An 18,144-nucleotide genomic window follows, 5' to 3' on the forward strand; every position below is an offset into this window, starting at 1 on the left:
TTCAGAAGGAATTCAAAAGCTGCACCTGACCCCTCTGATGGATGGGTGGAGTGTGCCAGAGGTGTTTGGGTGGGCACTGCAGTGGCTACAAATGAATCCCTTCACAGCCTCTGACCTTGCAGATGTTTCCATTAAAGCCTCCCTGCTCTTTCCCTGCACTCAGCTTTTCCTTCCTGCTTGTTTGAGATGTGGAGTGTCTCTTGTACATCATGTTTTATCCTTTGCTCTCCTGCAAGTTCTCCCCTCCAAGCATCCAAAGTGCCTTGAACACTTGAAGCAGCTCAGAGTTCTGCAAGGATACTTTTCCTTTCCCTTCCAGCAGTGATTTGCTGTTCTAGATCCCATCCTGTTCATCCCAGCACCTCCAGCATCTGCCTTTCTCCACTCCCTCTGCTTCACCAGCTTTGCTTGACTGCCTCAGGTGCCCCAGAACACCCAGGCACTGTGGTGGCTTCTGCAGTCTCAGGATCTTTTGGTGGTTGCTGTGACCCTGAGAGATGTTAAAATTCTCTTTTCCCAGCCTGAGCTCCTGAAGAATGAGTTGGAGCTCTTCATTTCCTGGTCTCAAGGTTGTTTATTGTTTCTTATCTATAAAATTCTTTCTCCTGCCCTGCTGAGGTCCATCCAGCAGGACAGTTCCAGGCACTCTGCCTGCCCCCAGGGTGGTGTACAGGTAGTTTTTAATCTTTATACTAAAAACTACCTGTACAATGTAACTAATGTTTTTAGTCTGTACTAATGTTTTTAGTCTTTATACTAAATGTATAACTAATGTTTTATACTAAATGTAACTAATGCTTTTAGTCTGTACTAATGTTTTTAGTCTTTATACTAAATGTATAACTAATGTTTTATACTAAATGTAACTAATGGTTTTAGTCTGTACTAATGTTTTTAGTCTTTATACTAAAAACTACCTGTCCAGGCACTCTGCCTGCCCCCAGGGTGCTGTTGTGTCTTTATACTAAAAACTACTTGTACAATGTTTACAGTTACTTCCCAATACCTGTCACCTATGTTAGACAGTGAGCTTCTCCTCTAAACCAATCTGTGAGTGCCAACATCCCAGCAGAAGATGGAGGCCAAGAAGGAGAAAGGCTGGACACACCCAGATCCCTCCATCTTGCCCCCTGAACCCCCATTCTAAAACCCCAAAATCTACTTTTCCACCCTGTGATAACTTCACTATTATTGTACCTAAACTGTTGTGGTTTGCTGATCTTCATCTAAGGTTGGTAATTTGCTCCATGGGTCACAATCAAACCCCCAGGTGCTTTGGGCTCTGTGCCAGGGTCTCTGAGCCCCCTGGCAGGGTCCTGGCCATCCTGGACAGCCAGAGGGATGTCCTGGGGTCCCACACTGCAGGATTCACTTTGGAGCTAAAGGCAAACTTGACTCTGGGCTGGACTGGCAGCTGCAGGATGGAGTTCCTGGCACACTTTGATGGGTCTGAGTTTTGTTGAAACTTCCATCCAAACCAATGCTCTCCAAAGTGCAGCAGCAGCATCTCCCAAGGACAGAACACATCCTCTGCAGGGCCCTTCTCAGCTTCACAAACACTCCTGTCTCCTGTCACCTGAAAGAATTCTTCCATGCAGCATTTTTCTAGTGTGCCCTGCAGGACTTTCTGCTGCTGTTGTTCTTTGAAGAGAGAATTGTGGAGGGGTGGCTGAATCACATAAATCCCAGAGTTGGTTGCTTGTCCTGTCTCCTTTCCAAGAACTGCTCTGCTCCTGGGCAGGAGCTGGGAGAAGGAAGACAGAGATGCCCTGGTGCAGGTTAGAGGATCAAAAAGTTTCTCCTCTTGGACTCATGGGATTGGGAGGCTGAAACTTTTTGACTTTTTGGCCTCAATCCTTGAAAAGTAAATTGGATCTGATGGGAGCACAGCTGCTGGTTCCCACCTAGTAAGAATTAAACAAAACTCTGAAGATGTGGAAAAGGGTTATGTTTATTGTCCAAAAATCACTGTGCATTTTAGGAAACCATTGCTGCAATATTCACTTACACCTAGACACTTTTTGTGGTAACACTGAAATCTGGAGCTTTCTCTTGTTTCTTGGAAAGCTTCACTTTTTGAACTATTCATGATTTTTAAAATTTTCTTTACAGGCTAAATTTTGTTAAAGCTACCTCAGTAGAATTAATGGCATTGGTTACCATTTCAGAAGTTTCCTGGGTGTTTATTATAAGTTACATTTTTGTTGTTTGTGTCTCAGGAATGGCCTCACATAAATGCTCTTCAAAAAATGCTGGAAATTTAGAATGAGCCATCAAGTGTGCCAGGCAAAAAAAAACCTAAACACAGGAGTTGGAGTAGGTTTGGAGTTGGAATACATTTGGAGCTGTGCAAGGCAGCAGCAGTGCAGAACAGAGAGATGAGTGAGTCATTTTTCCCCTTTTTTAAAAAAAGTTGCATTGCAGGTAAGCTGCAGTCTGTACCCATTGCAGTGAGGTCACTTTGTCATTGTTTCTGCTTTGTATTTGTACACATGTTCCAGCAGTGACAGAACTTTTCATTGACCAAATCCCTGAGTTTTGCTGTTTTAAAGCAGCCAGTGCTGTCCTCTAAAACAATGCTGTGAGTGCTGGAGCAAAGGAGCCATCAAAACAGAATCCTGTGAGAAAAACGAGTGGGATCTGAGATTAATTGATTTGAATTGGTGTTAATTGATTTTACATTAGATTTGGATTTCAGTTCTGTGGCTTTGGCTTTGGACTGAGCTCTTATGTCATGCAGTTCTCTTGCATTCTTTCATACTTGTGAGCATGAAGGCTTCAGGAAGGGAAATTCATCTGAATATTTGTGCTTGGTGCAGGCTGCAATGACACTACTTGGTGCATTTCACAGCTTATTACTGATTTATTTTTTCTACTGTGAAATCTGTTCTCCTGGTTGATTCCATTTGCAAGTAGCTGCTCCAAGGTTTATCTCTGAAAATCCTGTTTTGGTGAGGATAAATATAGAAAGTCTGACTTGTGTTTGTTTATATGAGATGATCCCATTTCTTTTTAGTGGTCAATGGTTTAGACTTTAAAGGTCTTTCCTTTGAGGGAATGTATTCATTATGTTTCTGAGGAAACCATACCTGCTTTTGAGGCAGGAGTGATTCCTGCAAAAAACAAGGATCTCTGCAAGTTTTGGGATGGAGTACTGAGCCAAAAACCAAAAAGGCAGCTCAGAGGAACTGGGAAGCACATAGCTGGTAAAGTGGGATGGAATGGGGTTGTACATTTAGATGACTCTAAATTCAAGAGGGCATTGGGCTGCTTGGAGTATTTTTTCATGTTCTGAATACTTCAGATAATTGGCTGAGACTCAGAACAAATTGCTGCTGCTTTCAGGTTTTATTGGAGGCTTTGTTTCTTTTTTTAGTGAATTTGTATTGCTTAATTCTGAGTAAGGAACTCTTAGGATTTTTCTCCCTGGATGTATATAATCCCATTTTGAAATACCACTTTAAATTCTAGTTTTCCCACCTCCCAGTAACAGAATTAAAGTGTGTCAGTGGATACTTTGCAGGAAATGATGCTCATCACGTGGAGCAGATATTCTCTACCAGTGGGTTACAAATCCCTAGGCAGCTTTACAAAAGCAGCTGCCCTCTTTCAGACCTAGTCAATAAAAGCAGTAGAAGATGTTGGGAAACAAATATCATCGAGAAGCTGCAAATGTTCCAATCCTATCAGAATGAGGCTGCAGAAGTACAAGTTTGCCCTCCAGCAGGGCACTGTGTGTGTGTGTGTGAGTGTGAAGCAAAGGGGGTGCTTGTTCTTTGTGCGAGTGAAACTCTGCAGCTCCCATTTCAAGGCAGCGCTGCGGCTCTGCCAAAGGGAGTGAGAAGCGTCTGGGATTCCTTGCCTTGGAGGTACAGTAATGCTTTTGGCAGCATTCCTGAGGGCTCTGCAGCCTAGAAGTGAGTGCAGGCAGCTCTGGCCCCTTCGTGGGCCTCTTTTTTCCCTTTTCCTGCAGCAGCTGGCAGGGGCCGCCTGTTGCTGTGGGCCGGCTGTGAATTCCCCCCTGGCGGTGCCAGCCAGCAGAACAGCCTCGGCTGAGGCTTCTGCTGCACAAAACCCTGCGAACAGAGGGGGATTTACCCAAAACCCTGGGAACAGGGGGGTTTTCCCACCTAGGAGCTGCTCACTGCCATGGCTGTGCCTTTGTGGACAGCCAGCCCAGCACGTGATGCTTGGTAAGTGCTCTGATTCACTGGGATCAGTGAAAAAAGCATGGCTGGGTTTTAAGGACTGGAGAAATTCACTGAAGGTTGGTGGGATTGTGTCTAATTTGGCTAAAATAAAGCTGGAAGTAGCTGGGACAGCTGTGATGCACTACTCATGGACTCAGGGTAGGTGAAATATGCTGATTTTTAAGACCAAAATTGCAGACATTGACTGGAGGATGGGATCATGTCTAATTTAGCTAAAATAAAGCTGGAAGTAGCTGGGATAGCTGTGGGAGCAGGGAATGGGGGTGGTGGGCATGGATCCCTGAACTTGGGTCTGCTCTGGGCTCACCCATGGGAATTGCTGGATTTGAAACACTGGAATTTCTGGATTTGAAACACTGGAATTGCTGGATTTCAAACACTGGAATTACTGGATTTTAAACACTGGAATTGCTGGATTTTAAACACTGGAATTGCTCTGGCATCCCCCCCACTGCTCATGGACTCAGGGTTGGTAAAATATGCTGATTTTAAGACCAGGATTGGAGAAAGTCACTGGGGGTTGGTGGGATTGTGTCTAATTTTGCTAAAATAAAGCTGGAAGTAGCTGGGACAGCTGTGTGAGCAGGGAATGGGGGTGGTGGGCATGGGTCCCTGTGCCTGGCTCTGCTCTGGGCTCACCCATGGGAATTGCTGGATTTGAAACACTGGAATTGCTGGATTTTAAACACTGGAATTGCTGGATTTTAAACACTGGAATTGCTGGATTTTAAACACTGGAATTGCTGGATTTGAAACACTGGAATTGCTGGATTTTAACCCTGGAATTGCTCTGGCATCTCCCCCACTGCTCATGGACTCAGGGTTGGTAAAATATACTGATTTTAAGACCAGGATTGGAGAAATTCGCTGAAGGTTGGTGGGATTGTGTCTAATTTGGCTAAACTAAAGCTGGAAGTAGCTGGGACAGCTGTGGTGCACTGCTCATGGACTCAGGGTTGGTAAAATCTGCTGATTTTTAAGACAAGCTGGAGCCCAGGGATGGCAGAGCTGTTTGGACAGCTGGATTTGTTTGTAGTATATATATTTTAAGTTCTTTTTCGAGCTTGGTCAGAAATCCTTCTTTGTGATTTTGGGTTCTTCTGTTTGACTTGAGAGAGGCATCTCTGAACTTGGCCAGAGTGTGGGGAATGTTTGAGCTCCTGGACTTCAGTGAAATAATGATTATCTTCACACACTTACCTTGTGATTGCCCCTTCAGATAAAGTCTTTAATAGCAAAACAAGAATCATCACGATAATAACAACAACAACTTTTCCATAGAATATTATTTTGTAAGTGATGCTCCAAACTAAATTACTTAAAAACATAAAATTGATGGATGCCCTATAAATTATCCTACAGTTGTCTGACAAATCTGTAGGATTTGCTATTTCTGTGTGAGCAGAAGGGACTCACAAATGCTGCTGTGTTTTCACAAGGGCAGAGCTTTCATGGCACTGTCCTACACAGTGCTGCTACATTTCCAGAAGCAATATTATCTGATGTGGAAGCAGAAACTTCAGTGTTCTTTAGTTTTTCCAGAGGCTGGATGAGTTGAAGGTGGATGAGGATTTTTAGGGAGTGGATTAGGAGCAGTTCCCTGCCCGGAAGAGGAGTTGTTCTAATTTAAGAAGAGAGAATTATTTGCCTGCAGAAAGGCCTGGGGTGTGGTTCTGCAGAGATTGCTGAGATAACTCAAGCATTTTAGGTGTCTTTAGGGAAGGTCTGCCATTGCCCAGTTTTTTCATCTCTTCTTCCAAAAGTTTTCAGGGAACATTTTTGATGTGTTTTTCTGTGTTATAATTTTTGTTTGGATTGGGTTTTTGTTTGGGGTTTTGTTGTTGTTGTTGGATTGGTGTTTTTTGGCAGAAAAATTGCCAGTTCAACAATATTTAGGGCTGTGACTTTTCATGTAAGGGGAGGATGAGTGAAATAAGCGTTGTTGTGTAAAATGGAAAGTTTATTTTGCTTGGGAATTTCAGTGAGTTTCATCAGTGGTCACTTGACAGCCCCACCCCCAGTAAATGCAACACTGAGTTGTTGAAAAGGGAGTTCTAACTCAAAAAACCCCAAACAACTGGTGTAGGTACATGTTTTGTTTCATTTCATAAGCATTTATTGGGGAGTAAACAAAACTTTTGCTTTGAAAATCAGCCTGGGCTTACTGAAACAAAACAGAATAATTCTGAGTAGAGATTCTGGTTTAGTTTGAGGCAGTGAGAAGTAGGAATCTTCTGGAGCTCTTGGTGGTTTTACAGCTTCCAAATGGGAATTTTAATTGTAGCAGCCCAGCTAATATTCAGTTGAAAAGTGAGAATTTGGCTGCAGCCACAGAGATGTGCACTGCAGCACCAAGAGGAAGCATTTGCTGAGCAGTGATTTTAGGTGGGTTTGGGGTTCCCAGGATGTCCCAGGCTTTGTCCAGGCTGTGTGTGAGGTTCTGCCTGCGTGCTCAGGGCTGGGCTGGGATCATTCCCATGTCCAGGAGCTGTTTCCATGCTGTAATCCAAGAGGAGCTACTGTAGGTTAAATATAGAGCCCCTTGTGCTGCCATCAACTCACATTTGCATCAGTCATTAGCTCAGAGCTGCTGCAATTCCAAACTTCCCTGCTGAGGCTGCTCCTGCAGCCGAGTTCTGCTGGAGCTGAGCTGGGACAGTGCTGGGACACTGATTCCTGGGCAATTGTGAGCTGCTCCTCAAATCCAGCCTGGAAAATGGGCTTGGAGAACACACAGGAGGAGCAGCTGGGAAACCCCGGGGTTGGATTGGATGGTGGTTTCTCTAATCTGCAGCTGCTAATTGGTAATTAGTGACAAGGGCCAAGGGGATGCAAAGGGTTACAGATTGTATTGTTGTGCTTTGGCTCTTCCCTCCCCAGGCTGCCAGGGCAATTTGGCACAGAGTCCCCGTGTCCTGAGCCTCCCAAGTCACTGGTTGCCTGGCATCATGTTAACCCAACTTCTACCACGATAAACGAGCTGAGATTTGATTCAGGAGCAATCATTTCTGTATAGGAGCAATCATTTCTGTATAGGAGCAATCATTTCTGTACAGCCAAGTGGCTCTGAGGAACAGCACAGGAGAATTGTGAGTAGTTCAGCCAAGGTGCTGTTCCTGAATGCAGGAGAGATCTGGATCCTCATCTCCAGGAAGGAGGTGACTTTTAGCTCTTCCTGACAGGGGCCACAAAGGTGACAAAGATACAGGTTTTATTTGAAGAAAGTATTCCTGGAAGAAAAGCTTGTTGAAGAGATGAACTTGGGAGTGGCTGCAGGATGATGAGAGGGGAGCAATGGCTTTGTCTCTGTCCTAATTCAGGAGTCAGGGCTAGGCCAGTCCAAGCCATTGGATTTTAGGCTGAAAAGAAACAAAAAGAGCCTGTGAAGAAAAGGGACTTTCAAAAGTACATAAAGCCTGGAGTCCATGGCCAGGGGATGTTGAAGCTAAAGGATTTAGGGCTGGGCAGGATCACCATGGGACATCCCCACACCCCAAGTGGGTGTTTTAGGGGCTCCTTATTTCCCTCCATTGGCAGGGCTGTTTTCCCTCAGCCTGGCTTGGGGAGAGACTTCCTCAGACACTGAGATAAGCAGAAATGTTTTGGTCTTGTAACTTACTTCAGCATTGAATATTGATTCCTTTTCTGTCTCTGCCTTTCATCTGAGCCTTTTTAAAGATTTTCCTGCATATTAATTTGCCATGATAGGCTTTAAAAAACAGGAGAAAAACCACCTTGAATTTCACACATTTATGGACAGGACACAGAGGGTGTTTCACTGGTACTCAAGAATGGTCCAAAGCCAGGTTGGTATTTTTATTTTCCATGGAGCCAGGGGTCTCCTCTGGTGCTTTTGCAGATGGAATTTGAGGTGACTCCAGGCTGCTGGGGATGCCCACGTTCAACTGGTGATGAGAGAAGTGCTTTTCCCTTCAGTCACTGGTTTGCCTTTAATGACAATTCAGTTGCAGTGTGGAAACTGAAATCCCTCATCCCCAGATACAAACCCAGCTTTCTTTTCATTGCAGTGAATGATGGGCTTATTATGTGAGCACAACCACAGGGATTTACTGTTCAGGAGTAGCTGGAAATGAGTCTTTTGAAAGAGCACTTGTAAATAAATGATTCTGAGATAAGTGAAGAGCACTTTGCTTTTCCTTCATTTTCTCCTTTGAAAATGTTGCTTCCTGCCTTGATTCCCTGCATTTTTGCTGATATCAGCCATGTCTTTTCAGTAAAATAAACTTTTCTTGGGCTTTAACAATGCTTAGAGAATATTGCAGCGTTAGATGGAGTGGGATTAGTATATGCTAAAGAGGAGGAGTCTGATGTTTGGAAAAGTTGTTTCTTGGTGCATGTGGATGAGTATCTGAAGAAATCCTAGAAGAGGATGAAGAGAGATGCTGGTTGCTCTCGGGTTTTGGTTGTTGATTGCTGCCCCAAGATGTGCAGGATGTCTCTGTTTCGGCCTGCACAGTTGAAGAACGAGTCTGGACTCTTCACTTTTCAGTCTTGAGGTTGTTTATTAATTCTTATCTATAAAATTTTCTTTCTGCCCAGCTGAGATCTGCTCAGCAGGGCAGTCACAGGCACTCTGACCACCCCTGAGGCGGTATTGTCCTTTTATACTACAAAATAATATAACATATTTACACTTAATTCCAATACCCATCACCTGTGTTAGACAGTGCACTTCTACTCTAAATATAACATATTTACACTGAATTCCAATACCTATCACCCATGTTAGACAGTGCACTTCTACTCTAAATATAACATATTTACACTGAATTCCAATACCTATCACCTGTGTTAGACAGTGCACTTCTACTCTGAATATAACATATTTACACTTAATTCCAATACCTATCACCTGTGTTACACAGTGCACTTCTACTCTAAATATAACATATTTACACTTAATTCCCAATACCTATCACCTGTGTTACACAGTGCACTTCTACTCTAAATATAACATATTTACACTTAATTCCAATACCTATCACCCATGTTAGACAGTGCACTTCTACTCTAAATATAACATATTTACACTTAATTCCAATACCCATCACCCATGTTAGACAGTGCACTTCTACTCTAAATATAACATATTTACACTGAATTCCAATACCTATCACCTGTGTTAGACAGTGCACTTCTACTCTGAATATAACATATTTACACTTAATTCCAATACCTATCACCTGTGTTACACAGTGCACTTCTACTCTAAATATAACATATTTACACTTAATTCCCAATACCTATCACCTGTGTTACACAGTGCACTTCTACTCTAAATATAACATATTTACACTTAATTCCAATACCTATCACCCATGTTAGACAGTGCACTTCTACTCTAAATATAACATATTTACACTGAATTCCAATACCTATCACCTGTGTTAGACAGTGCACTTCTACTCTAAATATAACATATTTACACTGAATTCCCAATACCCATCACCTGTGTTAGACAGGGCACTTCTACTCTAAATATAACATATTTACACTGAATTCCCAATACCCATCACCTGTGTTAGACAGTGCACTTCTACTCTAAATATAACATATTTACAGTGAATTCCCAATACCTATCACCTGTGTTAGACAGTGCACTTCTACTCTAAATATAACATATTTACACTTAATTCGTAATACCTATCACCTGTGTTAGACAGTGCACTTCTACTCTAAATATAACATATTTACACTTAATTCCCAATACCTATCACCTATGTTACACAGTGCACTTCTACTCTAAATATAACATATTTACACTTAATTCCAATACCTGTCACCTATGTTAGACAGTGCACTTCTACTCTAAATATAACATATTTACACTTAATTCCAATACCTATCACCTATGTTACACAGTGCACTTCTACTCTAAATATAACATATTTACACTTAATTCCAATACCTATCACCCATGTTAGACAGTGCAATTCTACTCTAAATATAACATATTTACACTTAATTCCCAATACCTATCACCTATGTTAGACAGTGCACTTCTACTCTGAACCAATCCCAAAGTGCCAACATCACAGCACAAAATGGAGAACAAGAAGAAGAAAGACTGGACGCGTCCAAGTTCCTCCATCTTGTCCCCATAACCCCCATACCAAAAATCCTAAAATCTACATTTTCACCCTGTGATCATTTTATTATTACACTATTCAAACCTGTGTGGCTTTCAGGTCCTCATACAAAGCTGGTCACTTGCTCCAGGGGTCACAAGGTGTTCTGGGCTGTGTGCCAGGGTCTCTGAGCCCCCGCTGGGGTCCTGGGCAGCCCTGGGCACCCGCAGGGGTGCACTGAGCTCCGACAGGCTGGCACACTTGGCAGATGTGGGGGGTTGGGGGACTGCCCCTGGCAGGGTCCATTCCTGCCAGAGCTGGTGGAACACTGCACGTCTCAGGGCAGCCTGGAAGCACAGCAATCCCTTTTCCCTGTTTGCTCCCTGCAGAAGCAAGCCTGCCAACGGGGATTACCGCAAGGAGCACCGGGAGCGGAGCCGCAGCCCCATCGAGCGGGCGGCTGCCCCCACCATGAGCCTGCACGCCAACCACATGTACACCTCCATCCCCAGCCTGAGCATGGAGCAGCCCCTAGCACTGACCAAAAACAGCCTGGATGCAGCCAGGACAGTGGGCATCTCCCCCAGCCTGAGCAGCGTGGAGCGGCAGCAGGTACGGGGCTGGCACCGCCATTGGCAGCGGCCCACGGGGAGGGCGCCGGGCACAGCCACTGCTGGGGCAGGTACAGCCAGAGGAGAGGCTGCTCCTCGGGCAGCACGGGGTTAAAAATGCACCCTGAATGTCACAGGGACATCCCTGTGGTATTCCTTGTGGCATTCCCAAGCTTGGGAGTGCAGGAGTTGTGTTTGGGAATGCAGGAGTTGTGTTTGGGAATGGGTGAGTTTTTATTTGGAATGCATGTGTTTGTACGTAGGAATGCATGAATTGTATTTGGGAATGCAGGAGTTGTATTTAGGGATATTTGGGAATGCATAGGTTTTATTTGGGAATGCATGAATTTTATTTGGGAATGCAGGAGTTGTATTGAGGGATATTTGGGAATGCATAGGTTTTATTTGGGAATGCATGAATTTTATTTGGGAATGCATGTGTTGTATTTAGGGATATTTGGGAATGCAGGAGTTGTATTTAGGGATATTTGGGAATGCATGAATTTTATTTGGGAATGCATGTGTTGTATTTAGGGATATTTGGGAATGCATGAATTTTATTTGGGAATGCATGAATTTTATTTGGGAATGCAGGAATTGTATTTAGGGATATTTGGGAATGCATAGGTTTTATTTGGGAATTCATAGGTTTTATTTGGGAATGCAGGAGTTGTATTTGGGAATGTATGAGTTCTATTTGGAAAAGCAGGGGTTGTATTTAGGGATATTTGGAAATGCAGGAGTTGTATTTAGGGATATTTGGGAATGCATAGGTTTTATTTGGGAATGCATGAATTTTATTTGGGAATGCATGTGTTGTATTTAGGGATATTTGGGAATGCAGGAGTTGTATTTAGGGATATTTGGGAATGCATAGGTTTTATTTGGGAATGCATAGGTTTTATTTGGGAATGCATGTGTTGTATTTAGGAATGTATGAGTTCTATTTGGGAATTCAAGAGTTGTATTTGGGAATGCAGGAGTTGTATTTAGAAATGCATGAATTTTATTTGGGAATGCAGGAGTTGTATTTAGGAATGCATGAATTTTATTTGGGAATGCAGGAGTTGTATTTAGAGATATTTGGGAATGCAGGAGTTGTATTTGGGAATGCAGGAGTTGTATTTGGGAATGTATGAGTTGTATTTGGGAATATGTGAGTTTTTATTTGAGAATGCATGTGTTTTATTTAGGAATGCATGAATTTTATTTGGGAATGCAGGAGTTGTATTTAGGGATATTTGGGAATGCAGGAGTTGTATTTAGGAATGTATGAGTTGTATTTGGAAATGCAGGAGTTGTATTTGGGAATGCAAGAGTTGTATTTGGGAATATGTGAGTTTTTATTTGAGAATGCATGAGTTGTATTTAGGAATGCATGAATTTTATTTGGGAATGCAGGAGTTGTATTTAGGGATATTTGGGAATGCAGGAGTTGTACTTAGGGATATTTGGGAATGCAGGAGTTGTATTTAGGAATGCATGAATTTTATTTGGGAATGCATAGGTTTTATTTAGGAATGCATACATTGTATTTAGGAATGCATGAGTTGTATTGGGGGATTCATTAATTTTCTTGGGAATGCATGAATTTATTATTTGGGAATGCACAAATTTTATTGGGGAATGCATGAGGGTTTTTTTGGGAATGCATGTGTTGTATTGGAAATGCATGAGTTTTATTTGGAAATATTTGGGAATGCATGAGTTTTATTTGGGAATGCATGAGTTTTTATTTGAGAATGCATGCATTGTATTTGGGAATGCATGAGTTATATTTGGGAATGCAGGAGTTGTATTTGGAAATATTTAGGAATGCACGAATTGTATTTGGGAATGCATGAGTTATATTTGGGAATGAAGGAGGAATGCGTGATTTTATTTGGGAATGCAGGAGTTGTATTTGGGAATGCATGCATTGTATTTGGAAATATTTAGGAGTGCACAACTTGTATTTGGGAATGCATGAGGTGTTCTTTGGGAATAGCTGTGTTTTCCCTGGGAATTCAGAGGGTGGTTGGTTCAGGGAGGCCCAGCACCTGCTGAGCAGTGCCTGGGGACAGCCCCTGAGCCCCTCCTGTGATCCCTGTGTGCTCCCCTCCCCTGCCCCAGCTCTCCACCCTCAGGAAGGGGTAAGGGGTACAACAGAAAGGGAGAATTTGACTCTGGGTGATCTTGGTAGTTTTAGGCAGCCAGAAGCATTTTCTGTGTTGTTCAGAGCAATGTTGTATCACTCATTCCCCTTTCCTAAAGCCAAGTCATTCTTTTTGATTATTTGATGCTGATTTCCATGTGCTGGAGTGGCTGTTCAGGTTTTTTTGGTGGTGGTTCTTTGCTCTGCCATCTTGCACATGGCATTTGTTTTGCTGCAGAAGTGCAGAAGCTGAGCCATTTCTGTAGGCAAGAACAGTTTCCTCATGTGTCAGACTCACTTTTATCCCTCCTCCAAGTGGAGAGACAAAGCAGGGAATTGAGCTGTGATGAGCTGCAGCACTGAGAAATTCAAGAAATTCAAGAAAGAATGACCAGCAAGAAAAGAAACTGTTTTCTGCCTCCTGAAATAGCAGGACAGTTTGAGTGTACCAGCCCAACACACAGACCCATAAGTTCAGATGCCCTGTGAAGGAGTCCAGCTCTGGACCTGCCTGCTCTGCTTTATGGGCTGGACAGTCATTTACAGACCAGAACAAACTGCTTCTACTTACAGACAAAATAAATGTACAAAGTATGTACAGTTACTAAATCTGAAAAAAAAATCAGTTAAAAAAAATAGAGCAACTAAGAAGAAATTAATATAGAGGAAATTTTTCAGGGATGACAACTGGAGGAAAAAAAGTGTGTGTCTTTTTAGTAACCAGTACTTACCTGGATCAGGAAGCAGCCCTAAGTTCTGAGTACAGTTTCTGGGAAAATGAGTTCTCACCATTGAGCAGAAACCCAATGGGAAGCAAGAAAGCCCTACTTCTTTCTAGGCAAAAGCAGTTTAGCCCTACCATTTGCTGGGAAAGTTTTAGGTGAGACTCCTTTCTCCAAATCTGAGTGAACTGCTTTTTACTTTGATGAAGCTCAGCTCTGTTTCAAACAAACCAAAGCTGAAGGTGACCATTGCTAATTTTTTATCCCTCTCTGTTCCCTTTTGAACCAGATTACAATCACTTTTTTTGCAAAACAGGATGTTGGGGCAAGGCCTTGCTAAGAGCACAGAGTAGAAATCATACAAAATAAAAAGTGCACTAGGAAAAAAAAAAAATAAATCCCAGTTTGATGATTCCTTCCTTGTTTTGGGGATTTTTTTTAACCTTAACATGTGGAATGAGATTTCATTTCTAATAAAACATTTAGAAGAATACCTTATTTGCAGCAGGACAGGGTTATTCAGCTGTTGTAGTTAGGGATTATTACTAAATTCTCAGTTTATCTCAATATTTTTATAAATTTTTCTGTATTCTATGCACACAGAGTCATAGCAGAGGTTAAGGAACCCTTATTGGGTTCTTCAAGGTGCATTTCTGAGGTATTGTTACCTGTCTCTCTGCTCCCCACCTCCTGCATGTCCAAAATACTCTTCTGAAGAGAATTAAATAAGAGAATTAAACACATGCCTTTCTCAAAAACCACTTCTGAGAGGCACAAAATCCTCGCCCCTACAGAAAATAATTCCTCCCACATGTGAACTGTTTACAGAAAAATCAAATAATTCTTCTGTTTTGCTTTATTTGCTTTTTTCTCCTTTGCTGCCAATGCAGTAAGAGGTAAAAAAAACTCATTGCTGTTTTGTCCTGGCAAAAATGATGTTAAACTTCCCTGGAAAGCTCAGCTCTTTTACTTTACTGTTCTTGCTCTTACTCTGCCTAAAGTCCCACCAAAGAAGGGAAATTCCCTCCTTCCTCCCTGACCTTCTATGGGTAAAATGGTCAAGAAATGAAATTCCATCAGTTCTGTTAATCTTTTGAACACTTACTACTTCATTTGCATTGAGTATAATGGACTCCTTGCATCATCAAATATATGCAATTTATTCCACTACCTGTGCTATTTCCCTTCAACCACCTGGGACATTTCTTTTCCCAAGGCTTTGTGTAAATGTCCATAGTAACCAACTCTAAAAAGAGCATTTTATGGTTACACTTAAAATACAGATGGAGGAGTATCAAATATATGCAATTTATTCCACTACCTGTGGTATTTCCCTTCAGCCACCTGAAATATATGCAAATATTCAAATATATGCAATTTATTCCACTACCTGTGGTATTTCCCTTCAGCCACCTGGGACATTTCTTTTCCCAAGGCTTTGTGTAAATGTCCATAGTAACCAACTGTAAAAAGAGTATTTTATGGTTAAAGTCCAGATGGAGGAGTTCTAATGTAATACAGCTGGGAATAGACATTTTGGGGAATTTCCATGTGCTGAGAATGACAGTGAAGTTAATTAAGTATTAATTATAAATTAATTCACCTGCTGGAAAGGCAAAAAGGATTTGTGGTCCAGACAGGCTCAGAGTTCTTCATATTTATTGCACATCCCATGGGATTAGGATGCACTGTGGAATACAGAGGTAGAGCTAGGAAAACTCAACTTCTGAATCAAAATTATAACACCAAGACAACAAATACCTGGAAAATCTACAAACCCCTTCTATGTGTGGCCACTGAATGAAACAAACATTTAAAGTGTTGATATGGAGCTCAGTGCAGTTGACACAATCACTGTAAAATCACTTCAGAGGTTTGCTTTCACACTGCCCTTTTTTTGTTCACTGAAATAACCTCGATGGAAATGCAACGGATTTTTAAAAATGGACTTAAAAAAAAATTAATCAAAGAAACAGCTGAATATTTAGGGGTTTAATATGAATTTTGGATAGTTTATGAATTTAGTTGCCATGGCTGTGAAGCTGCAACAATCAGTGTAAGATTATTTTTAATTATTTGCTTTCACACTGCCCTTTTTCTGTTCACTTACATAAGAACTGTTGTGGAAATGCAGTGTAGATTTTTATTTTCAATCAAAGGAGCAGCTGAATATTTGGAGGTTTAATATGAATTAGATAGTTTATGGGTTTAATTGCTGTGAAGTTGCAACAATCAGTGTAAGATTATTTTTAAGATTTACCTTCACACTGCCCTTTTTCTGTTCACTTACATAAGAACCATTGTAGAAATGTGGTGTGGATTTTCATTTTTAATCCAAGAAACAGCTGAATATTTAGGGATTTAATATAAATTAGATAGTTTATGGGTTTAATATGAATTAGATAGCTTATGGGTTTAATATGAATTAGATAGCTTATGGGTTTAATTGCTGTGAAGTAGCAAAAATTAGTGTAAGATTATTTTGAAGATTTACTTTCTCACTGCCCTTTTTCTGCTCACTTACATAAGAACCGTTGTGGAAATGTGATGTGGATTTTCATTTTTAATCCAAGAAACAGCAGAATATTTGGGGGTTTAATATGAATTAGATAGTTTATGGGTTTAATATGAATTAGATAGCTTATGGGTTTAATATGAATTAGATAGCTTATGGGTTTAATTGCTGTGAAGTAGCAACAATCAGTGTAAGATTAAGATTTACTTTCACACTGCCCTTTTTCTGTTCACTTACATAATAACCATTGTGGAAATGTGATGTAAATTTTCATTTTTAATCCAAGAAACAGCAGAATATTTGGGGGTTTAATATGAATTAGATAGTTTATGGGTTTAATATGAATTGGATAGCTTATGGGTTTAATTGCTGTGAAGTAGCAACAATCAGTGTAAGATTATTTTTAAGATTTACTTTCTCACTGCCCTTTTTCTGTTCACGTGCATAAGAACCGTTGTGGAAATGCGATGTAAATTTTCATTTTTAATCCAAGAAACAGCAGAATATTTGGGGGTTTAATATGAATTAGATAGCTTATGGGTTTAATATGAATTGGATAGCTTATGGGTTTAATATGAATTAGATAGTTTATGGGTTTAATATGAATTGGATAGCTTATGGGTTTAATTGCTGTGAAGTTGCAACAATCAGTGTAAGATTGTTTTGAAGATTTACTTTCACACTGCCCTTTTTCTGTTCACATGCATAAGAACTGTTGTGGAAGTGTGATGTAAATTTTCATTTTTAATCCAAGAAACAGCAGAATATTTGGGGGTTTAATATGAATTGGATAGCTTATGGGTTTAATTGCTGTGAAGTAGCAACAATCAGTGTAAGATTATTTTTAAGATTTACTTTCTCAGTGCCCTTTTTCTGTTTCAGTACATAAGAACCGTTGTGGAAATGTGATGTGAATTTTCATTTTTAATCAAAGAAACAGCAGAATACTTGGGGGTTAATAAGCAGTGGGTTGAATTGCTGGTGCTGAGTGTGCCACTGTGCTTGTGTCCCCCCAGAACCGTCCCTCTGTGATCACCTGTGCTTCTGCCAACAACCGCAACTGCAACCTGTCCCACTGCCCCATCGCCCACAGCGCCTGCTCCGGGGCTGCCTACAGGAGACCCTCCAGCTGTAAGTGCCTGCCTGGGCTTGGAGAGGACAGCTGGCTGCTGAGGAAGGCAGGAGCCTCCCCTGAAATGGGAAATGTCAACCCCCTCCCTCCAAATTATCACCGTTTGGAAATTAAAAGGCTGTCAGGCAGAGATATGGGAATAGGAATAACAGTTCTTGACTAGGAAAATTAGAATGAAATGCAGTGATACAAAGCAGCAGTGCCAGAGTGAGAGCAGTCCCTGTCCCCTGTGTGTCAGGGGGTGGCACAGCCCCATCCCATGGGGGCTCAGCCCTCCTGCAGTGCCAGCTGTGGCTCTGCTGGAGCAGGGATCCTGCACAAGGGGGGAGTTTTCCTCTGCAGCTCCAGGGCTGCTGCAGATGGGCCTGGGCTCCCTCTGGCCATGCAGGGCAGCAGAAGCTGCTCCTCTGGCAATGCACTGGGCAAAGGCTGCTGGGCTGTCCCAAACCTCAGATTGGATCCAGGTAGGAATGCTTGGCTCCTCCCCTGGGCGGAGCTTCTCCCCATGGGATGATGGGATTGGATCAGCCCTGCAGGGACACTCAGTGGCCATGGACAGCAGAGATCTCCTGCAGGGAGAGTTGGTTTGTGGAAGAGATAAATCAAAGTGCCCCATGAACAGAACTGTCCTACCTCTAAGAGCTGGCAATAGAATACACACCCCCAGCCACATCCCCAAGGCAGTGCCACCCTCCAGCCTGCCCTCACTGGGGTCCCAGCAGAGCACAGT

The 18,144-nt window shown here is 42.0% G+C and overlaps 1 protein-coding gene across 2 annotated transcripts in view; it reads left to right on the plus strand.

The window, feature by feature from the left end:
• Nucleotides 1-18,144, plus strand: part of VGLL4 (vestigial like family member 4) — a 105,260-nt gene that overhangs the window by 82,388 nt on the left and 4,728 nt on the right. For both annotated transcript variants that reach the window (XM_077184796.1, XM_054640188.2), the window contains 2 exons: nt 10,690-10,912; nt 17,299-17,413. In XM_077184796.1, the coding sequence (XP_077040911.1) occupies nt 10,690-10,912; nt 17,299-17,413 (338 nt within the window). The remainder of the gene's footprint in view (nt 1-10,689; nt 10,913-17,298; nt 17,414-18,144) is intronic.

The sequence above is a fragment of the Agelaius phoeniceus genome, chromosome 11, assembly GCF_051311805.1.
Source record: "Agelaius phoeniceus isolate bAgePho1 chromosome 11, bAgePho1.hap1, whole genome shotgun sequence".
NCBI lineage: Eukaryota > Metazoa > Chordata > Aves > Passeriformes > Icteridae > Agelaius > Agelaius phoeniceus.